The sequence below is a fragment of the Ammospiza caudacuta genome, chromosome 1, assembly GCF_027887145.1.
Source record: "Ammospiza caudacuta isolate bAmmCau1 chromosome 1, bAmmCau1.pri, whole genome shotgun sequence".
In the NCBI taxonomy this organism is placed as follows: domain Eukaryota; kingdom Metazoa; phylum Chordata; class Aves; order Passeriformes; family Passerellidae; genus Ammospiza; species Ammospiza caudacuta.
Window position 1 is genome coordinate 1176123 of NC_080593.1, and position 20230 is coordinate 1196352.

General features: G+C 49.1%; 1 protein-coding gene across 1 annotated transcript in view; it reads left to right on the plus strand.

Moving 5' to 3' along the window:
• The first annotated feature begins 309 nt into the window (after positions 1-309).
• Positions 310-20230, plus strand: part of SETD2 (SET domain containing 2, histone lysine methyltransferase) — a 54833-nt gene continuing 34912 nt past the window's right edge. The window contains exons 1-4 of the mRNA XM_058817357.1: positions 310-372; positions 11185-11235; positions 14772-19150; positions 20058-20189. Of these exons, the coding sequence (XP_058673340.1) occupies positions 310-372; positions 11185-11235; positions 14772-19150; positions 20058-20189 (4625 nt within the window). The remainder of the gene's footprint in view (positions 373-11184; positions 11236-14771; positions 19151-20057; positions 20190-20230) is intronic.

Sequence of the window (20230 nt, forward strand, 5' to 3'; positions counted from 1 at the left end):
CCTGAGAAGTCACTCCGTCCCTGCTGGGTTTCTCCCCCCACACCCATTTCCCGCTGGTTCTCAACGCTATTTTTACATTTTTAGACTTCCTTGGCGAAGGATTCAGGGGCTCCATAAACTTTGCCAGCTCTGGGGTGGAAGGAGGAGACATCTGGCACGGAGCACCCCCCAAGCGACGGCCGGATTGGAGGCACAGCTAAACATGGTGGTTTTTTTGAGCAGGGACAACAGAGCAAACCTTTTTTGAGTGAGTTCTGCCTGTGCCCACCTGGAGCAGCTGAGGAACAGCTTCCCCTTGTTGCAGCTGAAATGGTGCTGGTGGCTGAGCCTTCTAAAATTAGTGAGGAATGGAGGATTTCCTTTGGAGTGCAGGTTGTGTTTTGCCAGATGTGGCTCCCAGGATGGAAGTGAATCCTGGTTTTCTTCAGCTCAACTCTGGTGGGATGATCCCTTCCCCGGAGACCCTCTGGGTCCGAAGGACTCTTGTTCATCCCGAAACTTTTAGGTTAATTCAGGTGCTTTACCTTTGTCGTTTGGAGCCTGTGGAGGGACCCTCGTGCCCGGGATTGATCTGGCACTTGGAATTTGGTGTCCAAAAGTGTCCAGGTTGTCTCATGTTGCTGTTTGTTATCTGAAAATGTCCAGTGGCACCAACCTGGGCTGTTGAAAGGAGCTGGAGTGGCTCCTCTGACGACTTTTAAATGGAATTATGGATTGACTGGCCTGATTTTGGGGTTTCCTTGGGGTGGGTGTTGCGTGTTGGGACTCAGGAAGTTTTTGGGAGGTGTCCTGGTGTTTTCAGGGTTGTTGTTTCCCCATCCCCACCTCAAATCCCGGCGTTCCCTCCGCGTCCGAGCCGCGTTCGTTAGTGGTGTGCCTTAATTGGGATGTGCTTTCCCAGCACAGAGCTTTTACCTGGAGAAAAGGATCGTTTGGGATAATTGGCTGAAGGTTCTTAGGAGCGTCTGAGGATCTGTTGGGGTTTGGGATGAGGAATCCAAGCAGAGCCGTGCTGCCTGTGGGGTGTTTGTGGCTTCCCCCACCCCGTACCCGCCGCGGGGTGGGATCAGGAGGGACGTGCAGGGTTGGTTTTTTGGGATGAGGTGCTTTTGTAGCTCGGAACGTTGGGATTGTGCTGCTTGGAGAGGTTGGATCAGAGCCCCATGAATCCTCAGGCTCAGCCTGAGGAATTATTCACTGGATGGTTTGGGTGGGAAGGGGCCCTAAGGACCATCTCATTCCACCCTTGCCATAGCAGGGACAACTTCACTGTCCCAGGGTGCTCCAAGCCTGGCCTTGGACACGTCCAGGGATGCTGCTGAGCTGGAGCTCCAGGCTGGCTGGAGAAGGTGGATGCTGAGCTGGGAGCTGAACGATGGCACGTCCATGACGATGGCTTTGACTGGAATTTCCCTGTGGAAAGGAACTCTGGCTCACTTTTACCTTGTGGGTCACTCCATGTCCACTTGTCAAGCAGAGCTTGCATTCCTGGGAGCTTCAGTGTCCTGCAGAACCAGGTCTCCCGGACTCTTTGGATGCTTAAATTTGGAACAACCCAATCCCCAGAGCTCAGAGCTGCCACCACATTCCACATGGAGCTTCCCCACGGAGCTGCCCATGCCAGCGTGGACCTGCTTAGAATCCCAGACTGGTTTGGGTTGGAAGGGACCTCAAAGCCCACCCAGTGCCACCCCTGCCATGGCAGGGACACCTCCCGCTGTCCCAAGTGCTCCAAGCCCTGTCCAGCCTGGCCTTGGGCACTGCCAGGGATCCAGGGGCAGCCACAGCTGCTCTGCACAATCTGTTCCTGATGGACATGGATGGATGTTTGTGTCCTGCTGTGGGCAGCAGCCACTTCAACTCTTGGTGCTGTTGTTTCCTGGAAGAAGATTCCAAGATTGTCCCCATGCTGAAGGTGCAGGAACCCCTTGGAGCAGTGACACCTCCGTGACAACACTGTCAGAGGAATTCAGACTGTCAAGGATTCCGAGGATTTCTGTTCCTTCTGTCATCGTGGAAACTCCATTTATCCATCTGCTTCTGGAGACCTCCCCAGCAGGAACTCAGCTCCCTTTTGGGGCAAGAAGCTTTTCCAGCCATCCTGGTGATCCTGGTGGGGCTTGCTGGGTGCTTTGGAGGGTTGGGATTTAGGATCAGGGTATGGAATATCCCCTTGGTTTTGTTAACGTGACCCCATGTGGATTCAGACAGTCTGGAGCTCCAGGTTTTTGGTTGTGGCTGTTCCCAAGGATTTGTTTTTGATCTTCATTGGAGCTGTAGAATGTCCCAGGCTGTTCCATGTTGGTGTCACTTTGGGATGGTATTTTCTGGGAATCTGGATTCTATTTTCTGCCTTCCCCTAAGGAAAACCATCCATGAGGTTGGTTCCCTCAGCACAAGCTCCTGGTAAACGTGCTGTGGTTGAAAACCCACATTTGGATCCTGGAGCACGTTCCAATCCAATGGGAGATGCTGAGGGGAGGGAAAGGCTGATTTTTCCACCTGCATTTCCCTTGGAATGCTCCTCCCTTTATTAAGGAAATTAATGATGGTCCCATGGGCTGTGGGATGGGGAGAGGGAGAAACTTGACTCTCATTTCCTGAGCATACCCATGGATTTTCCAGCCTTAATGTGTCTGGAAATTTGGATTATTTGAGGAAAATTCACTTTATATGTTTGGCTTTGGGAGCCTGAATGGGGAATTTGGATTCTGACCTGGGACATTTCCAGGAATGGGGCAGCTGGAGCTTCTTGGGGCAGCCTGTTCCCAGATCTGCTCATCTGGGAATTTTAAATATTATTTGTTTTTGGATATTTAGAAGGGAAGAGAGGATTTATCCACACCTGTTTTTAATGGGCATTTTTCCTTCCAGAATTTTAGAACTCCTCCAGGAAAAGTCTTGAGGACATCCAAGTGTGGCTCTGGTTGATGGAGTGTTGGTAGAACAGGTTATTTTCTTTCTCCTTGATTTTTTTTCCCATTTTTTGGAGGTAAACTTCCCTAAAACTGCTCCATCCCTGCAGCTGCACCTCTCCTGTGAGCTTTAGCTTTTTGGGATCCACCCCAGAGGCTGCAATCCCTGGCAATGATGTGGAGCTGAACCTAAAATTCAGGAGAATATGAGCCAGGAGTTAAAACTTGATCCCAAAATATTGATGTGAGGAAGAGGCTGGATCAGGAAGGAGCTGGAGCTCCTTGTGGAGCCTCATTTCCGGTGGATTCCCTCTGGATTGCTCCCAGATTTTACAGCTTCCCCAGCATCTTTGTAATTCAATTTTCCCCTTCCTGTTTGAAATGCACCAGTGGAAGTTTTCCAGCTGGAAATCCAAAGTGTGTCATTCCCAGGTAGCAGGAAATAATTACAATTTCCAGCTTTTTGCAGCTGGAAATCCACCAGGGAAAATCTCCAGAGCCTGGTGCTTGGTGTTTGCCTGCACAACCCATTCCCAATTTGGAATCTTATGGCAAATTTCTGGTGTAAGGGAGCATGAAAGGGATTTATTCTCTCCTGTGGAATTGAGAGCAATTCCCAAGGTGTCCCTGCTCCTGCTGGGCAAAATCCCAGGACATTAAATTTCAGCTATAATTAGGTAAGAAATAAATCCTCTGAGAATTTCTATTTATTTTTATTTATTTCTATTTACTTCTATTTATTTCTATTTACTTCTATTTATTTCCATCAAAGGAGTGACTCTGAGCTCAACCAGGGCCTTGCAACGTTCTGTTTTATATTTTTTGGGTTGCAGGTTGCAGCTGCTCCCTTTTGGAAGGGGATTTTAGGGTCACCTCATGATTGGGAATACCTTACTGTTAAATTTGGGATGAGTTTGGGCTCAGAACGGGATATTTGGGCCTTTGGTGTGGTGAATTTTGGGAATATCCTGTTAAATTTGGGATGAGTTTGGGCTCAGAGCGGGATATTTGGGCCTTTGATCTGGTGAATTTTGGGAATATCCTGTTAAATTTGGGATGAGTTTGGGCTCAGAACGGGATATTTGGGCCTTTGATGTGGTGAATTTTGGGAATATCCTGTTAAATTTGGGATGAGTTTGGGCTCAGAACGGGATATTTGGGCCTTTGATGTGGTGAATTTTGGGAATATCCTGTTAAATTTGGGATGAGTTTGGGCTCAGAGCGGGATATTTGGGCCTTTGATCTGGTGAATTTTGGGAATATCCTGTTAAATTTGGGATGAGTTTGGGCTCAGAACGGGATATTTGGCCTTTGATCTGGTGAATTTTAGGAATATCCTGTTAAATTTGGGATGAGTTTGGGCTCAGAAGGGGATATTTGGGCCTTTGATGTGGTGAATTTTGGGAATATCCTGTTAAATTTGGGATGAGTTTGGGCTCAGAACGGGATATTTGGCCTTTGGTGTGGTGAATTTTGGGAATATCCTGTTAAATTTGGGATGAGTTTGGGCTCAGAACGGGATATTTGGGCCTTTGATGTGGTGAATTTTGGGAATATCCTGTTAAATTTGGGATGAGTTTGGGCTCAGAAGGGGATATTTGGGCCTTTGGTGTGGTGAATTTTGGGAATATCCTGTTAAATTTGGGATGAGTTTGGGCTCAGAACGGGATATTTGGGCCTTTGATCTGGTGAATTTTGGGAATATTTGGTGTTGTGTGAAGTAGGAGTTGGTGACACTGAAATTTCATGGTTTTCCTCAGTGTGAATCTTGGGATGAGGGGACAGGATGGCTTCTGTTTTTGGGGATGTTGGGAATGGGTGCCAGCATCCATCTGTGTCCCAAAGAGAGAATTCCTTGTTTTCCAGGCATTTTGGGAGACAAAGGTGCCGTGCAGTGCCTGGGGGGGGTGCTGTCATTCAGGCTCCATAAAATCCCAGTTGGAATTTGCTGCCCCATTCAGGGAAAATCCCCCCGGGCTGGGGATACCTGATAGGTCAGGGAGGGCTGGAAATCCTGGATTTCCCTGGATTTGCCAGAAAAGCAGCGAGTGCTGGGTGCTGGGGGCCATTCCTGAGCCCTCCCCTCTGAGGGAGGGCCTTGCTCTGCTGCTCCACCAGTTCTCTGCCTGATTTGTAGCACAAATCCCAAATTCTTGGCTCAGCTCAGGTGGAGCCTCAGCACCTCTGCATGTCCAGGTGCTGGGAATGAATCCCAGTCCCTGGGAATGAATCCTCTCCTTGGGAATGAATCCCAGTCCCTGGAAATGAATCCTCATCCTTGGGAATCAATCCTCATCCTTGGGAGTGAATCTTCATCCTTGGGAATCAATCCTCATCCTTGGGAGTGAATCTTCATCCTTGGGAATCAATCCTCATCCTTGGGAGTGAATCCTCATCCTTGGGAGTGAATCCTCATCCCTGGGAATCAATCCTCATCCCTGGGAATCAATCCTCATCCTTGGGAATGAATCCTCATCCCTGGGAATCAATCCTCATCCTTGGGAATGAATCTTCATCCTTGGGAATCAATTCTCATCCTTGGGAGTGAATCCTCATCCCTGGGAGTGAATCCTCATCCTTGGGAGTGAATCCTCATCCTTGGGAGTGAATCCTCATCCCTGGGAATGAATCCTCATCCCTGGGAATCAATCCTCACCCTTGGGAGTGAATCCTCATCCCTGGGAATCAATCCTCACCCTTGGGAGTGAATCCTCATCCTTGGGAATCAATCCTCACCCTTGGGAGTGAATCCTCATCCTTGGGAATCAATCCTCACCCTTGGGAGTGAATCCTCATCCTTGGGAATCAATCCTCATCCTTGGGAATCAATCCCTGGTAGCAACAATTGTAAGTAAACTGGGATTTTTTTCCCCTGATTGTTTATTTTATTTTAAAATCCTGAAATTCCTCAAGTTTTCAGGTTCCAGGATTCCCTCCTGAAATCTTTTCCCTGCTCAAACCTGTTTTAACTGAAACTGAGGAATTTACAAAGAGCAGCTTAAAAAAAGCAACTTGAACGTTGGAACTTTATCTGGGCACAGATAATTTTGGGATTTGAGCAAAATGATAAAAATTGGGGTTTTTTTCCCTACTATTCCTACTAATTCCTGCATTTTCAGTCCTGGCTTTGTGCTGGTAGTGGGAAATATTTTGGTGGTGGAACTGAGCCTGAGCTTTAAATCTGGCCTAACTTTGGCTTTAGGAGACTTTTAATTTCAATTGAAAATTGTTAATAAGGGGGGAAAATCTGGAAGGAAACGATGCCCTTGGCTGCTCTGATTCCAGGAATGCCCCACACCTGTGTCCAAAATTTCCATGGAATTTTGGATGTAATGTGGATTTTGGGGTTCTTTGTACAGCTGGGTTTTATTGTGAATTTTGGGGTTCTTTGTACAGCTGGGTTTTAATGTGAATTTTAGGGTTTTTTTTACAGCTGGGTTTTAATGTGGGTTTGGGGGTTCTTTGTACAGCTGGGTTTTAATGTGAATTTTGGGGTTCTTTGTACAGCTGGGTTTTAATGTGAATTTTGGGGGTTTTTTACAGCTGGGTTTTAATGTGAATTTTAGGGGTTTTTTACAGCTGGGTTTTAATGTGGATTTGGGGGTTCCTGGTGCAGTTCCTGTCTGTCCATCCCTCCCACAGGGAGAGATCCATGGGAGCCCACCCTGGAGGAGCTGAGCTGCATTTATTTGTGTGTGGATCCAGGCACCCTGGACGGGCTCAGGGACGTGCTCAGATTTTGGGATTCAAGCTGGGACAATGCACTTCCATCTCCCTTTTCCCTTTTTGTGGGATTTTTCCTTGGAAGGCCCTTTGTGCCCCAGGGGGGATTTGGGGCAGGGATTACCTGGGAATTGACCCCATGGCCATGAGATTTATGGGAAGGTGCTGCTGACTCCCAAAGCTGCTGCTGGAATCTCCCAGAGGAGGAGGGGAAACTTTTCCAAGAGCCGTGCTTTGAATTCCAGTGGGGATTTGTGCCTCTATTTCGGGTCCCATCCCACTTCCACCCCCATCCTCATCCTCATCCTCACCCTCACCCTTCCATCCTCCTCCTCTCCCTCTGTGTGCCAGGTGAATCCCTTTCCCATCCTCCATGGGAGCAGCTTTGTTTTTCCTGATTCCTGTCAGGATTTCAAGTGGAATTTCTTCCTTAGGAATTTCTTCCCTGAGCAGTAAGGGAAAAAAAGCAGGATTCGGGGGGAGTTTTGGAATTTTCAGGCATTTGGGAGAAGGAGCAGAAAAACTGGATATTTTTGTCTTTACTGGATTTTTTCCTGGAAGTAAACTGGATTTTTTCCTGATTATTTATTTCTCTAAAATACATCTTTACTTCTCTAAAATCCTAGAATTATTCCATAATTCCATTATGGAATAAATCCTAGATAAATTATGGCATAATTAATAAATGAAGTCACTTAGCCCCTCCTCATTTTTATAAATGAAAGGATAAATCCTTATTTTCAATACATTTGTCTCCTCTTTCCCTGGAATATCCAGTCCTCCCTGTTCTTTCATGTTCCAGCACAGGACAAACAGTGTCACTTCCCTTGCTCCAAACTTGCAGCTCCAAACCCTCACTGGGAATGTCTAAAGCAGGAAATGGGGATTTTGGGAAGCAGGACAGCTGAATTTGGGGATTTTGGGAGGTGTCTTGACCTCATTTTCCAGGAAACTCAGCTTGGATTCCACTTCCTTTAAATAAATAAGATTTTTTTCAGGGATTTTCCCTCCTCACGTGAGTGCTTCTGCCTTTCCATTTTCCATGTTTTTTTTGGGAAGGAGTAGGATTGCTTTTTACCTTCTCAACTTCTTTTCCTGCTGTTCATTCTCCATTCTCAGTGTGGTGTTTTTGGGATATTAAAAGCCCAGTGCTCTGCACAAAAACCTTCCCAGGAATTCCTCCCAATATTCCATTGAACACAGGGACAGCTGCACTCCTGTCCTTGGTTTTTATCTCACCTTAGGGATTCATAAACAGAGGAGCAGAAGCACTTCAGGCCTGGGAGTGTTCCAGCAAATCCTTGAGTCTGGAGGATGGAAATGGAGGGGGAAATGGGAATAAAGATGTGGAAGGAGTTCCTGGCTGTGGGGGCAGCGAGGCACTGGAGCAGTTTTCCCAGAGAAACTCTGGATGTTCCACCCCTGGAGGTGTCCAAGGCCTGGGAACATCCTGGGGCAGTGGAAGGAGCTCCTGGGATGAGCTTGGGGGTCCCTTCCATTGTGGGATTCTGTTAATCAGAGCAGCAGAGAGGGAATTTCCTTCCCAACTTCCAGGGAATTGCATTCCCATGGGTGCAGCTCTCCATCAGCAGCCAGGAAAAATGATAAAAAATTCCTTTTGGGCTCCAGGATCCTGTTGGAATCCCAAATCTCCAGCTGAAATTTGCTTTGGTGTTGTTGCCTCCCAGTTTCCTTAGCCCTGCTGCGGGTGAGGGTGATGATCCATGGAATTGCAGCTGCATCCAGGATATTCCTGCCTAACCCAGCCTGAACAAAACAGGTTAAATCCCAATTTCCTGAGCTGAGCTTCCCTTTCTTTGGACATTGTGGTGGCTTTCAGATGGATCTCTGTGAATTCCTGAGCTGAATTCCTGCTGGGAATGGGCCTTTTCAGCTCCCTGGGCTGTCTGGCTGCTGATGCTTAGATAAGAAAAGCCCCAAGCTTCCACATTTCCCTCTTTTAATGGGAAGAAAAGAAAAAAAACCTCAGGATTTAGGGGAGATGAGGCTCCTAAAGTTTTGTCTTTTAGACTTTGGAAGCCTGAGGGCATTTTTTTGCATTTTTTGCATAAGGAAAACTAGGATAAAATTCCAATTATTGTGTGGGTTGCACTTAAAAAAGAGAAAAATCTTCAGCTCAACCTGTTGAAGCACCAAGAAATGCTGGAGCTGCTGAACTCTGGAATTTAAACAAAATTTTACTTTTTATCACCATTCCTGCGACAAAATTGGGATGTTTCCATCAGGAGAGAAGCTGATAAAGTTTAAATATAAAAAGTTTTGGTCAAAATAGATGTAAGATCAAAATACATGTAAGGAAAATTCCATGTAAGGAATTTTGGTGGAAATGTGGCCTCAGATAAATAATTTGGGTTGAAATGTGGGTCCATATGAAAAAAAACTGATAGAAATGTGACCCATGAAGAATTTTGGTATAAATGTGGTTCTGTAGCCTTAGAAAAGCTTTTCCTGGGATTTAATTGGCGTTTAATTTTTGTTTTTTAACAAAATTAGTGCATCAAGCTGCTGGAAACAGATCAAAGGTGGTGAAGCTTCATGGTGGTGGGGTTATTTTTTTGTTCTTTGCTCGATTTTGTGGTTCTTTGGGTTATTTTTAAAATGTATTCAGCGCTTCTCAGAGTGTTCAGTTTTATTTTGGGTTTTACCAACTCTTTTCTCCTGACTCTCCCAGGAAGGAGCCACAAAAGTGCAGGAATTCCGTGTTCACTCTGGTCCCAGTTGTGTTTTTGGTGCCTGCAGGGAGCAAGGTGCAGCTGAGGGCATCGTTCCAACCCTGTGGAGCCGGGGAGGTGCTGGAGGAGCCCTGGGTGATGTGTTGGGATGGATCCCAAGCTTGGAGCAGGGGGATTTTTATGTAACCTCGTCCCAGCGTGGGAGGAATTTGGCACAAGGTTCCTGAGGGAGCAGCAGCGCCTTCCCTAAGTTTGGAATTCTATTTTTATGTTTTTGTTGGGTTTATTTTATTTTATCTGGGGAGAGGGAAGAGGCTGGGAAGGAAATGGGATTCATAACCCTGCTTTTAGGAAGGTCAACACCTTTTATTTTAATTGATGGAATCTCAGAATCCCAAATGGTTTGGCTTGGAATGGGATCACCCTGTCCCACCCAGGGACACCTTCCACTATCCCAGGGTGCTCCAAACCCTGTCCAACCTTGGACACTTCCAGGGATGGGATCACCTGTTTCCTCTCTTTTTTCCTGTGGGATTTGAAGGATCCTGACTCTCTTTTCTCCTTATCATTAATTATTCTTGTTATTAACTATAAATACAAAATTTAGTTACCTCTCTACTGATATACAGCTGATTTAAGATGGATTTTTGTGTATAAAGAGAGTTATTTTTGCCTTAGAACCTTCAACTTCCACTTGGTGGTCATAATCTCTGCTGCATCTGTTTGGGATATCTGGAAAATCTCCCTGGAATCACCAGGGTTGGGAAAGACCCTTAAATCACCAAATGCAATCACCAAACCCCACAAAACCTCAAACCAAACCACGTGGTGCTTCCTGAAAGTCCCAAACTCTTCTTTTTTGTGATCCTGAAACTGAAAGCTCCTTTTGGGCTTTAATTCCAGTGGAAGTGGTGCTCTTGGAGAGCTCCTGCACCTGTGGGGTTTGGAATTCCTGCCTTGCCTGACCCCATTGAATCGGAGCTCCCGCCTTGGGTTTCCTTGATGGAATCAAACCCTGTTGGTGCTGCTCTGGGATTAATTATGGTCTTTTAACGAGCTGGATCAATTGGATGGGAGCCTTTGGAGGGGCAGGAGGATGTTCCTGAGGGGAAAGTTGTTCCCAGCACTTCCCTTTGCTCCCAGTTCCCAGCTGGGGATGGTTTCAGTGGGGACCTGGGTGGTTCTTGTGCCGTCACCGCGTCCGCGTTGGTCCGAAATGAAAATCTTTACTTTTTCTTCCAGAACTGGGTATTTCTCATTGAGCTGATGCTTGGGGTGGAATCTGTGAACTTTTCTGTGGGAAATCTTTGGCTTTGTCACCACAAGAGTGCTGAATAAAAGCTGGTAAAATGTAGGAGAATTCCAGCTCTGGGCTGTGTCAGAGCGCTGGAGAGGGGTTTGGGATCTTGGGTAGATCCTTGACAGAGGAACTGTTGATGTCTTGGCTGAGATGTGTTGGTAGGGCCAGAAAATTCCTTGACACTCTCCAAGGAATTGAGCAAAGCAAGGAGAGGGAGATGTGTTCCTGTTCCTTCTCCTTCCCTGAGGAGAAACGACTTCGCTGTGGGATCAGAGCAGAGAATTTGGGGAGAGTGGAAAGCTGGGAAAACCCAACTTTCCTGTTGGCTCAGCATGGAGGAGAATGATCCTAATTAATTCATTTTCAAGCTGCCAAAATAGGGATTAATTATGCAAATAGCCAGGGCAGATGCACAGCAGTCAGACCTTCGTTAATATCTTTAATTTCTGTTAATGAGAGGCAGAAACTTTCGGTTATTCAGGGAAGTATTCAAATGGAAAGAATCCCAAATCCACCTTTTTCAGTGACATTTTTGAGGCTTTTATTCCTGCAGCGTGTTGGAATAACTGGAGACAGCACCAAGCCAGCAGTTCTCTCCAAAAAGGTTTGCTCTGTCCTGATCCATGTGGGATTTTCCAGGGAATTTTGGAGCCTCCCAACTGTGCCATGGCTGCATTTGTGTCGGGGTGCCATCGATGTTTCCTTCACTCTGTGTCCCAAGTCCTTCCCATCCCAAATCCAGATGTCCAATGTTCCATTTCTTGTTCCTACCTGCTGTTCACACCCTCTTTTCCTGTTTTTTTTTTCCATGTTTCCCCGGCTGGATTGCAATAGAGAAGAAGAAAATGAGGTGAGTAAAACCAATTCCAACATTCCTGGATCTCCTGTGAGCCCAGCTTGGGTTGGTTTGACTGAGGCATTCCGTGAATCCAGAGCCACTGAGGGGCTGGATAAAGCAAATGGGTGCTTTTCTGGGATCCCTCTGGTTACATTTGGGAAGGAGGGGCAGTAATTCCCATTAAATATGGGAATGAGGGGCAATAATTCACATTAAATTTGGGAAGGAAGGACAATAATTCCCATTAAATTTGGGAAAAAGTGGCAATAATTCCAGTACCACTCGTACCACAAGCGCACGGGAGGTGATGGCACAGCTTGGTGTGGGTTGGTGCTGATTATTTAAAGACTTAATTTGTAAAAATAATGAGTTTTGCTGCCTGTGACTCAATGAATTTGTTGGGAAAAGAGAAGACTTGGAGGCCTGGGATATATTTTAATCTCCTGGCTTTGGAATGAAGGCTGTTAATCATTTTGGATGTGCTTTTTTTTTTTCCATTTTGGGTAGTGTTCCCTTTCTGTAAAACAGGAGAGGAAGAAGAATTCCTCTTCTCCTGGAAAGCTTTTCTGTAATTCCCACCTTTTACATTTACCAAGTCACCTGTGGAGTGTGTTTCAAATTGTGGGAATTGTGTTTTGTTCAATTTGCTGTTGTTCAAAGAAAAAAATCCCTGGAAGGGTGACATCGTGAGGGGAAATATCCTGGATTGTGTCAGCTCTGCTGAATTTGCTGTGGGAAGGGGAGGAATGGAAATGTGACAGCTCTTTTTTGCCTGCAGATCCCATATTTGGGAAAAGGTGGATCTGTCCAAACCCCCTAATTCCCATTATTTCAAAGCTGTTGTGCTTGAAGTTAGAAGGATTTTGATCAACACATTGACACTTTAAATAATGGCACCAAAGTTGTAGCAAGAAGGAAAACTCTGAAATGCTGATTCCCTGAATGTCCAGTATTTTTACCTATATATTTCTTAATTTATTATTTATAGTTGATATGATTAAAAATTCCTATCTCTGATAAGAATTTGGGTTCAGTCCTGTGGAGATCCTTCGGATATGGTTGGAGAGGGACCTGCTCCCTTCTCTTGTCCCAGGTTGGAGTAAAAAAGTTGGGAATTTCTGGTTGTAAGGATAACAATTGATCCAGGAATCCCCCAAAACGCTGTTCCCTCACTCTTCAGGAGGCTGACCTCCTACAGGAGGGTGATCTCAGTAGTGTTCCTTTTGTCCTTCATTCTTCCATGAGTTAATGTGGATTAATCCACACCTGTGATGTGTGGATTCTCTGGAAAACAGGGATTTCAGTTCCAGCAGGGCTTTGTGGAGATGGTTGTGAGTTGTGGTGAGAGGAGCCCATTCCAGAGCTGGAGATTCTCCTTTTTTCCAAAGTCAATGTTTTGGGTTCCCTTTTAGCCATGAAAAACCTTTAAAATTGTCCCTGAAATGACCCCTCATAAAAACCATGGATTTCAAGGAAATGCTTTTGGGTTTTGCTCCCAGTTTTCCCACAGTGAAGGGAATTTGCTGCTGCAGATCCAGATCCAGATGCTGGATTGAGTCACCAGGATGATTCATGGGTAGACCATTAACAGGTGCTCACAAATGAAACCCCCAATGCTTTGAAAAAGAGGAATTTTTGGGATATGCGATGTCCCAGGGTGCAGAAAACACAGGATTTCCAACCCACCAATGTCTCATTTAATCATTTACTGTGGTGCCTTGATCCAGGGCAGCTCCATGTTGTTCCTTGAGTTAAAGGATAACAAAATCCTTAATAATTCACAGAGGGCTGCAGGAAACTGCTGCTCCTGCCAGAAATGTGCTCGTGGCACAGCTACAGCTGCAAAACCCGGCTCTGGACAATTTGGAAATGACTCTTTCCATTGGAATTAGGGTTAGCACAAAAAATGTAATTCCCAGAGCAGCTGTGGCTGCCCCTGGATCCCTGGAAGTGTCCAAGACCAGGTTGGACAGGGCTTGGAGCAACCTGGGATAGTGGAGGTGTCCCTGCCCATGGCAGGATTGAAGCAGGATAATCCTGAGGGTCCCTTCAACCCAAACCATTCTGGAATTCCATGATTCTGATGCAATTTGGATTTTTGGAGATAGGGATTATGGACAACAAAGCCCTTTTCCCACTTTATCTTCTCTAGGATTTTATTTCTGGGACACAGATGAGCTCTAAGATTTAAAACAGCGGGAGAAATTCCCCAAATGGGTGAATATAGGGTGCTGTGTGCTCTGAAAATTCCTGGGTTTGGGCTTGGAAGGTGCTGAGTGAGCTCCTGGGCAGGAGGCAGCTTGGAATGGTCGGTTGATCCAGAGGTGACAGAGTCATCATGCACCGCTGGCTCCTGATGGGAATTCTTGGGGAGTTGTTAATTAATGCTGGTCTAGGCCTGAGCCTGGGAACTTGCAGGAATTACTGATGACCAGGAGAAGGCTGTTGGGGGGAGGTGGGAAAGGATGAGGTTTGAATTCCTGCAGTAATTTTGGTTGGCCTGGTTTATGCTAGGACCAAATTCCAGAATCCCAGAAGGATTTAGGTGGGAAGGGACTCTCAGGATCATCCAGTGCCACCCCTGCCATGGCAGGGTCACCTTCCATTGTTCCAGGCTGCTCCAAGCCCCAGTGTCCAACCTGACCTTGGGCACTGCCAGGGATCCAGGGGCAGCCCCAGCTGCTCTGGGAATTCCATCCCAGCCAGGAATTATCAATTCCCAATCTCCCATCCATCCCTGCCCTCTGGCACTGGGAGCCATTCCCTGTGTCCTGTCCCTCCATCCTTGTCCCCAGTCCCTCTCCAGCTCTCCTGGAGCCCCTCCAGGCCCTGCCAGGGGCTCTGAGCTCTCCCTGGAGCCTGCTGCAGTACTGGAAGGCTGCATCCAGGTGGATTTACATAAACAAATGCACTTTGAGCTTAAAACCCAGGATCTTTTGTAGCCTGGGACCACAGAAACAGCATCAAACCAGATTTTTGCCCTCAATTAACTTTGTAAGCTGAACTCTATTTTTTAAAAAATAAGAATTAAATGATAAAAGGACTTTGAGCTTGGTCATTAATAAGTCAGATAAAAAGCCTCAGCCCAAACCTCAGAGGAGGCTTAGTTTCAAGCTGGAGAAGTCTGAGGAATTGATTTTTTCAGGACAGAGCCAGGCAATAAAGACAGACCCAGAGTATGCATTTCTCTTTTCTCATCATGAAAAATTCTCCAGGTGAAAGAAAATGCTGCAGAATTGAGTTCAAACCCCCCAAAATCTAAAATCCAATTCCTCCAACTCCATCTTCTTTTTCTTCCACAGGGCAAACCTGAAACGGTGCCGAAAGCCGGTTTTATCAAAGGCCCCGTGTTCAAAGGCGTCGCCTCGAGCCGCTTCTTGCCCAAAGGCACCAAAACCAAGGTTAACCTTGAGGAGCAGGGAAGACAAAAAGTGTCTTTCAGCTTTAGTTTAACCAAGAAAACTCTACCCAATCGATTCCTGGCTGCTCTGGGAAACGAGAAACAAAATGAAACTCCCACCCCTCCGGCGGTTCCCCTTCCAACCGATTTCAGCCCCAAAAATAAACTGGACCTGGGGGACACCGCCAGCTCAGCCGAGGAATCTTCACCTCCAAAACCGAAGGTAGAATTGGGGAAGATTCATTTTAAAAAACATTTGCTGAACGTCACAGCAAAGCCACCCCCGGCGGCACCGGTAACGGAACCGGTGGCCTTGGCCGTGGATTTCCCCCCGACGCCGCCGCCTCCTCCGCCCCCGCCGCCACCGCCGGCGTCACCGATGCCGGTTCCCGGAGCCACGGCCCCGCCGCCGCCGCCGGTGACGCCGATGCCGGCGCTGCTGCTGTCGCCGCCCGGCGAGGCCGAGGCCCCCGTGCCCAGGGAGCCGAGCCAGGCGCTGCCCTTGGAGCCGGACGCCAAGCAGGATCCGGCGTCGCGCGGCTCGGAGGAACGCGGGACTCAACCCGCGCCCGAGCAGACGGAGATAACCCCGCCGAAGGAGGATTCCCATATTGGGAAAGAGGAGGAGGTTTCTGACAGCTCGAAGGGCGCTCCCATGTGCTCCCGGAGGCAGGCGGCCAAGAGGAAATTCTCCCAGTCGGACGGCGCGCCGCAGGGCTCCGAGTCCGACGAGGATTCCGTGAGGACCTCCTCCAGCCAGCGGTCACACGAACAGAAGATCTCCAGCACGGAAAAGGAGAGAGACTCCAGACGGAGCTCCACGTCCCTCCGTGGTGATGACCTGAGCAAGTCCTCGTCACGCTCCAGGTCGGACAGGGATGAGAAGTACTCGAGCTATTCCAAATCGGAGAGAGACTCGCGGTACTCGTCCTCCCGCTCCCGCTCGGACAGAGAGAGGAGGCGAAGCCGGTCTCATTCCCGTTCCCGCTCCGATCGCAGCTCCCGAACCAGCTCCTCCTACTCGAGGTCGGAGCGCTCGCATTACTACGACTCCGACCGCCGGTACCACCGGAGCTCCCCGTACCGGGAACGGTCGCGCTACTCCCGGTCGTACGCGGACAGCCGGGCGCGGGAGAGCTCGGACTCGGAGGATGAGTACAGGAGGACACATTCCAGGTCCAGCGACTCCCGGCGTACGTCCTCCCATTCCTCCTCCTCCTACAGAGACTCGAGATCCTCTTACTCCAAGTCGGACAGGGACAGCAAAGTGGAGTCGTCTCACGCCGACGTGGACAGGCGAGGGAGGTCGTCTTCAAAAGCGGATCGAGATTCCAAAAGGACTTCTGAAAGTGAAGTATCCAAAAGGTGCTCTCCCCTCGATGAACTGGGCTATCGGAAGGGGACATCCCATTCCAAGCCCGACAGTAATGTGAATTCCTCCCGCTATAAATCCACCCCTTCCAAGGCCCCCGCACCAAAGCCTGATAAATTTAAGAGTTCTTTCTGTTGTACAGAATCGATTGAAGAAATCAAGTCCAAGTCTAATTCTCTAGATTTAGAGACCTCTTGTGTAAAGAACAATGAGATCAGGGTGTCCAGTGTGAAAAAGTTGGAAAGGGAAAAGACGCTTTCTCCGTTAAATCAATTCAATGATTCTCCCGCTTTGCCGAAGACTGACGACTCCAAGGTGGGTTTGGCAAACTCTAAATCCGAGGAACTTGCAGCAAACGAAGGTCACGACAGTGTTAAGGAGCAAGAAACGTTCTTAAAGGCAAAGCACGATCCCTTAAGAACGTGTTTCCCCACGGAATCGAGCGTGAATGGCTCCCCGGAGGGTCAGGACGAGGGTCTGACAACCTCCAGTGCCTGCAAAGCAGACGATGTCGCTGCATCCTCTGAGCACGGCCCGGGTCCGTCGGAAGCATCGCCTGCCGTCAAGACCAGCCCGTCATATCCGTTGCCATCCAGTGGGTTTGAGAGCGTGGACGTGTCCCAAGAGCAAGGGCTGGATGATTCCCGGGTGCAGTCCAGCGAGTGCAACAGCCTGTTCCAGGAGGCGGAGGCTCCAGAGCCGCAGCAGCCAGAGGAAGCTGCCTCTCTCCCTGCCGTGAATGTAGATGCCACCAACACTGTCCTTAAGAAGCTGGATGAGGAGGTGACTCCGTGTGACAAAACCAAAGAACCTGTTTTTTGCTACATTTCCGATGATGCCACCCCTGGTTTGTACCACTCAGAAGTGGAAATCGAAGCGGAACCTGCGGATTTGAAGGTGACATCTGAGACTTTCCTGGACGTGCAGGTGGAGCCGCAGACGGTGACGTGCGATTACGACAGCACGGAGGATTCCCATTCCAAGTCTGCTGGGGAGGATGAACACGGCCATCCTTCCCATAAAATCAGCCTGGCAGCAGAAAGCTCGAGCAGGGATTCCTCCCAGGATGGCTGTTCCCAGAAGCTCCAGTCGGATCATCCCATGCCAGAAGAATGTGTCTCTTCCAAATGGGACGTGCCCCCGCCAGGTGTGTGGCAGGAGCCGCTTCAGCATTCGGAAGCTGAGGAGATGCTGGAGTTGGATGCTCAGCACGTTGATGTTGGCTCAGCAAAAGGCAAGTCGTCGTTCCAGAATGAACATTCCTACTATTCGGAAGTGCCGCTGGAGCACCGCGGCAGAGAGGTTGTGGAAGAAAGTGCTGTTTCCACCGAGGGAGCTGAGCTGGATGAGCTGAGGGTTCAGTGTCCCAGCGTATCGGCCGAGAGGGATGAGGGAAGCGAGCCCTTGGTGGCCTCGGCTTTTCCAGACGCTTTGTATCCCTCCTCCGATGTCATTGTCACCGCAGAGGACACGGAGATGGTGAGCCAAACCCCAACGTGCGACAGCAGCGGCAACGCCTCGGAATTCATTCCCGCTGGCCATGACGATTATTCCGACATGGGGGACAGTGACAGCGAGAGGGGGAGCGAGGACAGCGACACGGAGGACTCTGATTCCGATGATGGGACGCCGCGGAAGAAGCTCCAGTCGGTCGTGGTGGTTCCCAAGAACTCCACCATAGCCATGGAGGAGAGCAGCCCGGGCTCCTCCCGGAGCAACCGGCGCTTCTCCGACCACTGGGATGATGAGCGGCCTGAGCCCAGCAGGACCTACTATGAGGAGAGGTCAGAAAATATGGGGAGTAAAGGTGGTCCCCAGGTGGAGAGCAGGTGTTCTCCCAGAGGGATGGAGAAGAGTCTGGCAACCTCCACGGAGCTGAGCAGGAAGGAGCTGGAGGAGCTGCGGGCGGATCCGTGCCAGGCCCAGAGCGACGGCGTGGACAGCACGAGCCAGGCGGACCTGACGGCCGATTGCCACGGCAAAGCCGGCACGGAGGAGAGGATGGTGCTGCCGGACGTGGTGGCCATGGGGAGGCCCATGGGCCGGCCAGAGGAGCAGCCCTTCTGTGTCCCAGAGAGCTTGGAGAGCACCGACACATCCCGGCACCAGATGAGCTCTTCCAAGCCCGACAGTCGGCAGGGGCAGGGCGGGCTGAACCAGTCTGGCCTCGGAGACTACTCCAGGCTGGATGGTTTCCGTGCCCCGGAGGAGATGGGTGCAGCAGGCTGGGACTTCTCCCAGACGGAGAAGCCCAGCAGCACCTACCAGCAGCCAGACAGCAGCTTTGGGATGTACTCAGGCTACGTTTACCAGCCAGGACCAGGAGCCTATCCCAGCTCCCAGAGCTACTGGCAAGGCAACGGTTACTGGGATGCAAGGGCAGCCAGCAGAGGCTCCGTGGTCAACTACGAACGCGGCCAAGGGCAGGTGCCGGATTCCCTCACGGAAGACCACGAGGAGTATGAAGAGGATGAGCGCTGGGATGAGGAGTGCAAGCCCCGCTTTCCCAGCCCCTCTGGAAAATCCCAGACGCCCGGGCAGAGGGAGAAGGGCTCGGTGCAGGCGCACGAAATCAGCAGCAATTCCACCAAGGAGCCGGTGCCGGGCGGGGAGAAGAAGGACGAGGTGAAAGCTTTGGAGAAAAACGACGTGAAGGAACGAGGCCCACCAAAAAAGAGGCGGCCGGAGTTGGAGAGCGACTCGGAGAGCGATGGGGACTCTGGGGAGAAGAGGAAGGGGAAGCTGGAGGGGGAGCAGGTGGAGCCAGCGCCGCAGGATTCCTCCATGGTGGGCAGGTTGTGCATCATGGATGACTTCAGGGACCCCCAGCGCTGGAAGGAGTTTGCCAAGCAGGGGAAGATGCCCTGTTACTTTGACCTCATCGAGGAGAACGTCTACTTGACAGAGAGGTAACTGCTGCTCTATCCTTGTTTTAATTGGGATTTAGCTTCCATTTGGTTCCAGGATGGTTGGGTTTTTATGGCCAAATTGGAGGGAGGGGCAGGGTTGTTGCATTCCCCACATTTGGCAAAGCCACCCCAGGCTCTTTTCTCCTAAAAAGAATCGCCCAGTTTGCCCCAGACAGTCCCAAGAGCTGAGAAGAGTTGGAAAATAGGAGGATCAGAGGGAAAGGTTGATTTATTTGTACCCTTTTTTATAGCTTTACCAGATCCTGACTGTTTAATGTCCCCAGATGCCAGCTCGCTCCCTTTCTTTGGCACAGGGAATTCTGTCTGGATGTGGAAAAGCTTTTGGACAAACAAGGCACTTTTGCAAAGGCTTTGGTTACTTCCATGTCTTCATTTATCATCTCAGAGGAGCTCTGTAAAATTTAATGGCCATAATTTAATTTTTTTTTCTTACAGTTTTTTTGTCTTGTTGGGATCCACACTCCAGAGCATTCCCCAAATCCTTCATGGAAGCTACAATATGAATTAGTGGATGCCCTGCTTTTTGTCTAACTCTAATTTTCTCCTCTTTCTCATCCTCTCACTTGACAGCAAAGCAGAGGCTGAAATAACAAAACCCTCCAATTTGCCTTGTTAAAATATGGGTGTCCAGATAAACATAGACAGGGAGGAGAAAGGGAAAACAGCAAAATGTCCTGGGAATTCTCTTTAAGGAATCACTTTTTGTCTGTCATCACAAAGTCATCACCAAGCCAAGTGTCCTTGGCTATTCCTGTCCCTAGGGTTATCAATCCATACCTTGAGACATTTATTTTCCATTTTTTCCAAAAACCACTGGTCAGGATTGAGGAGGAGTTTCTCCACCCGGCTGCTGTCTCACCTGTATTTCCATGCCTTGGCTTCCCAGGAAGAAGAACAAATCGCACCGGGACATCAAGCGGATGCTGTGCGAGTGTCCCCCGCTGTCCAAGGAGGAGCGGGCGCAGGGCGAGGTGGCCTGTGGGGAGGATTGTCTCAATCGCCTGCTCATGATCGAGTGGTGAGCTGGGGTCCATGCGTTGGCCTGCAAGTGTCCTGGGA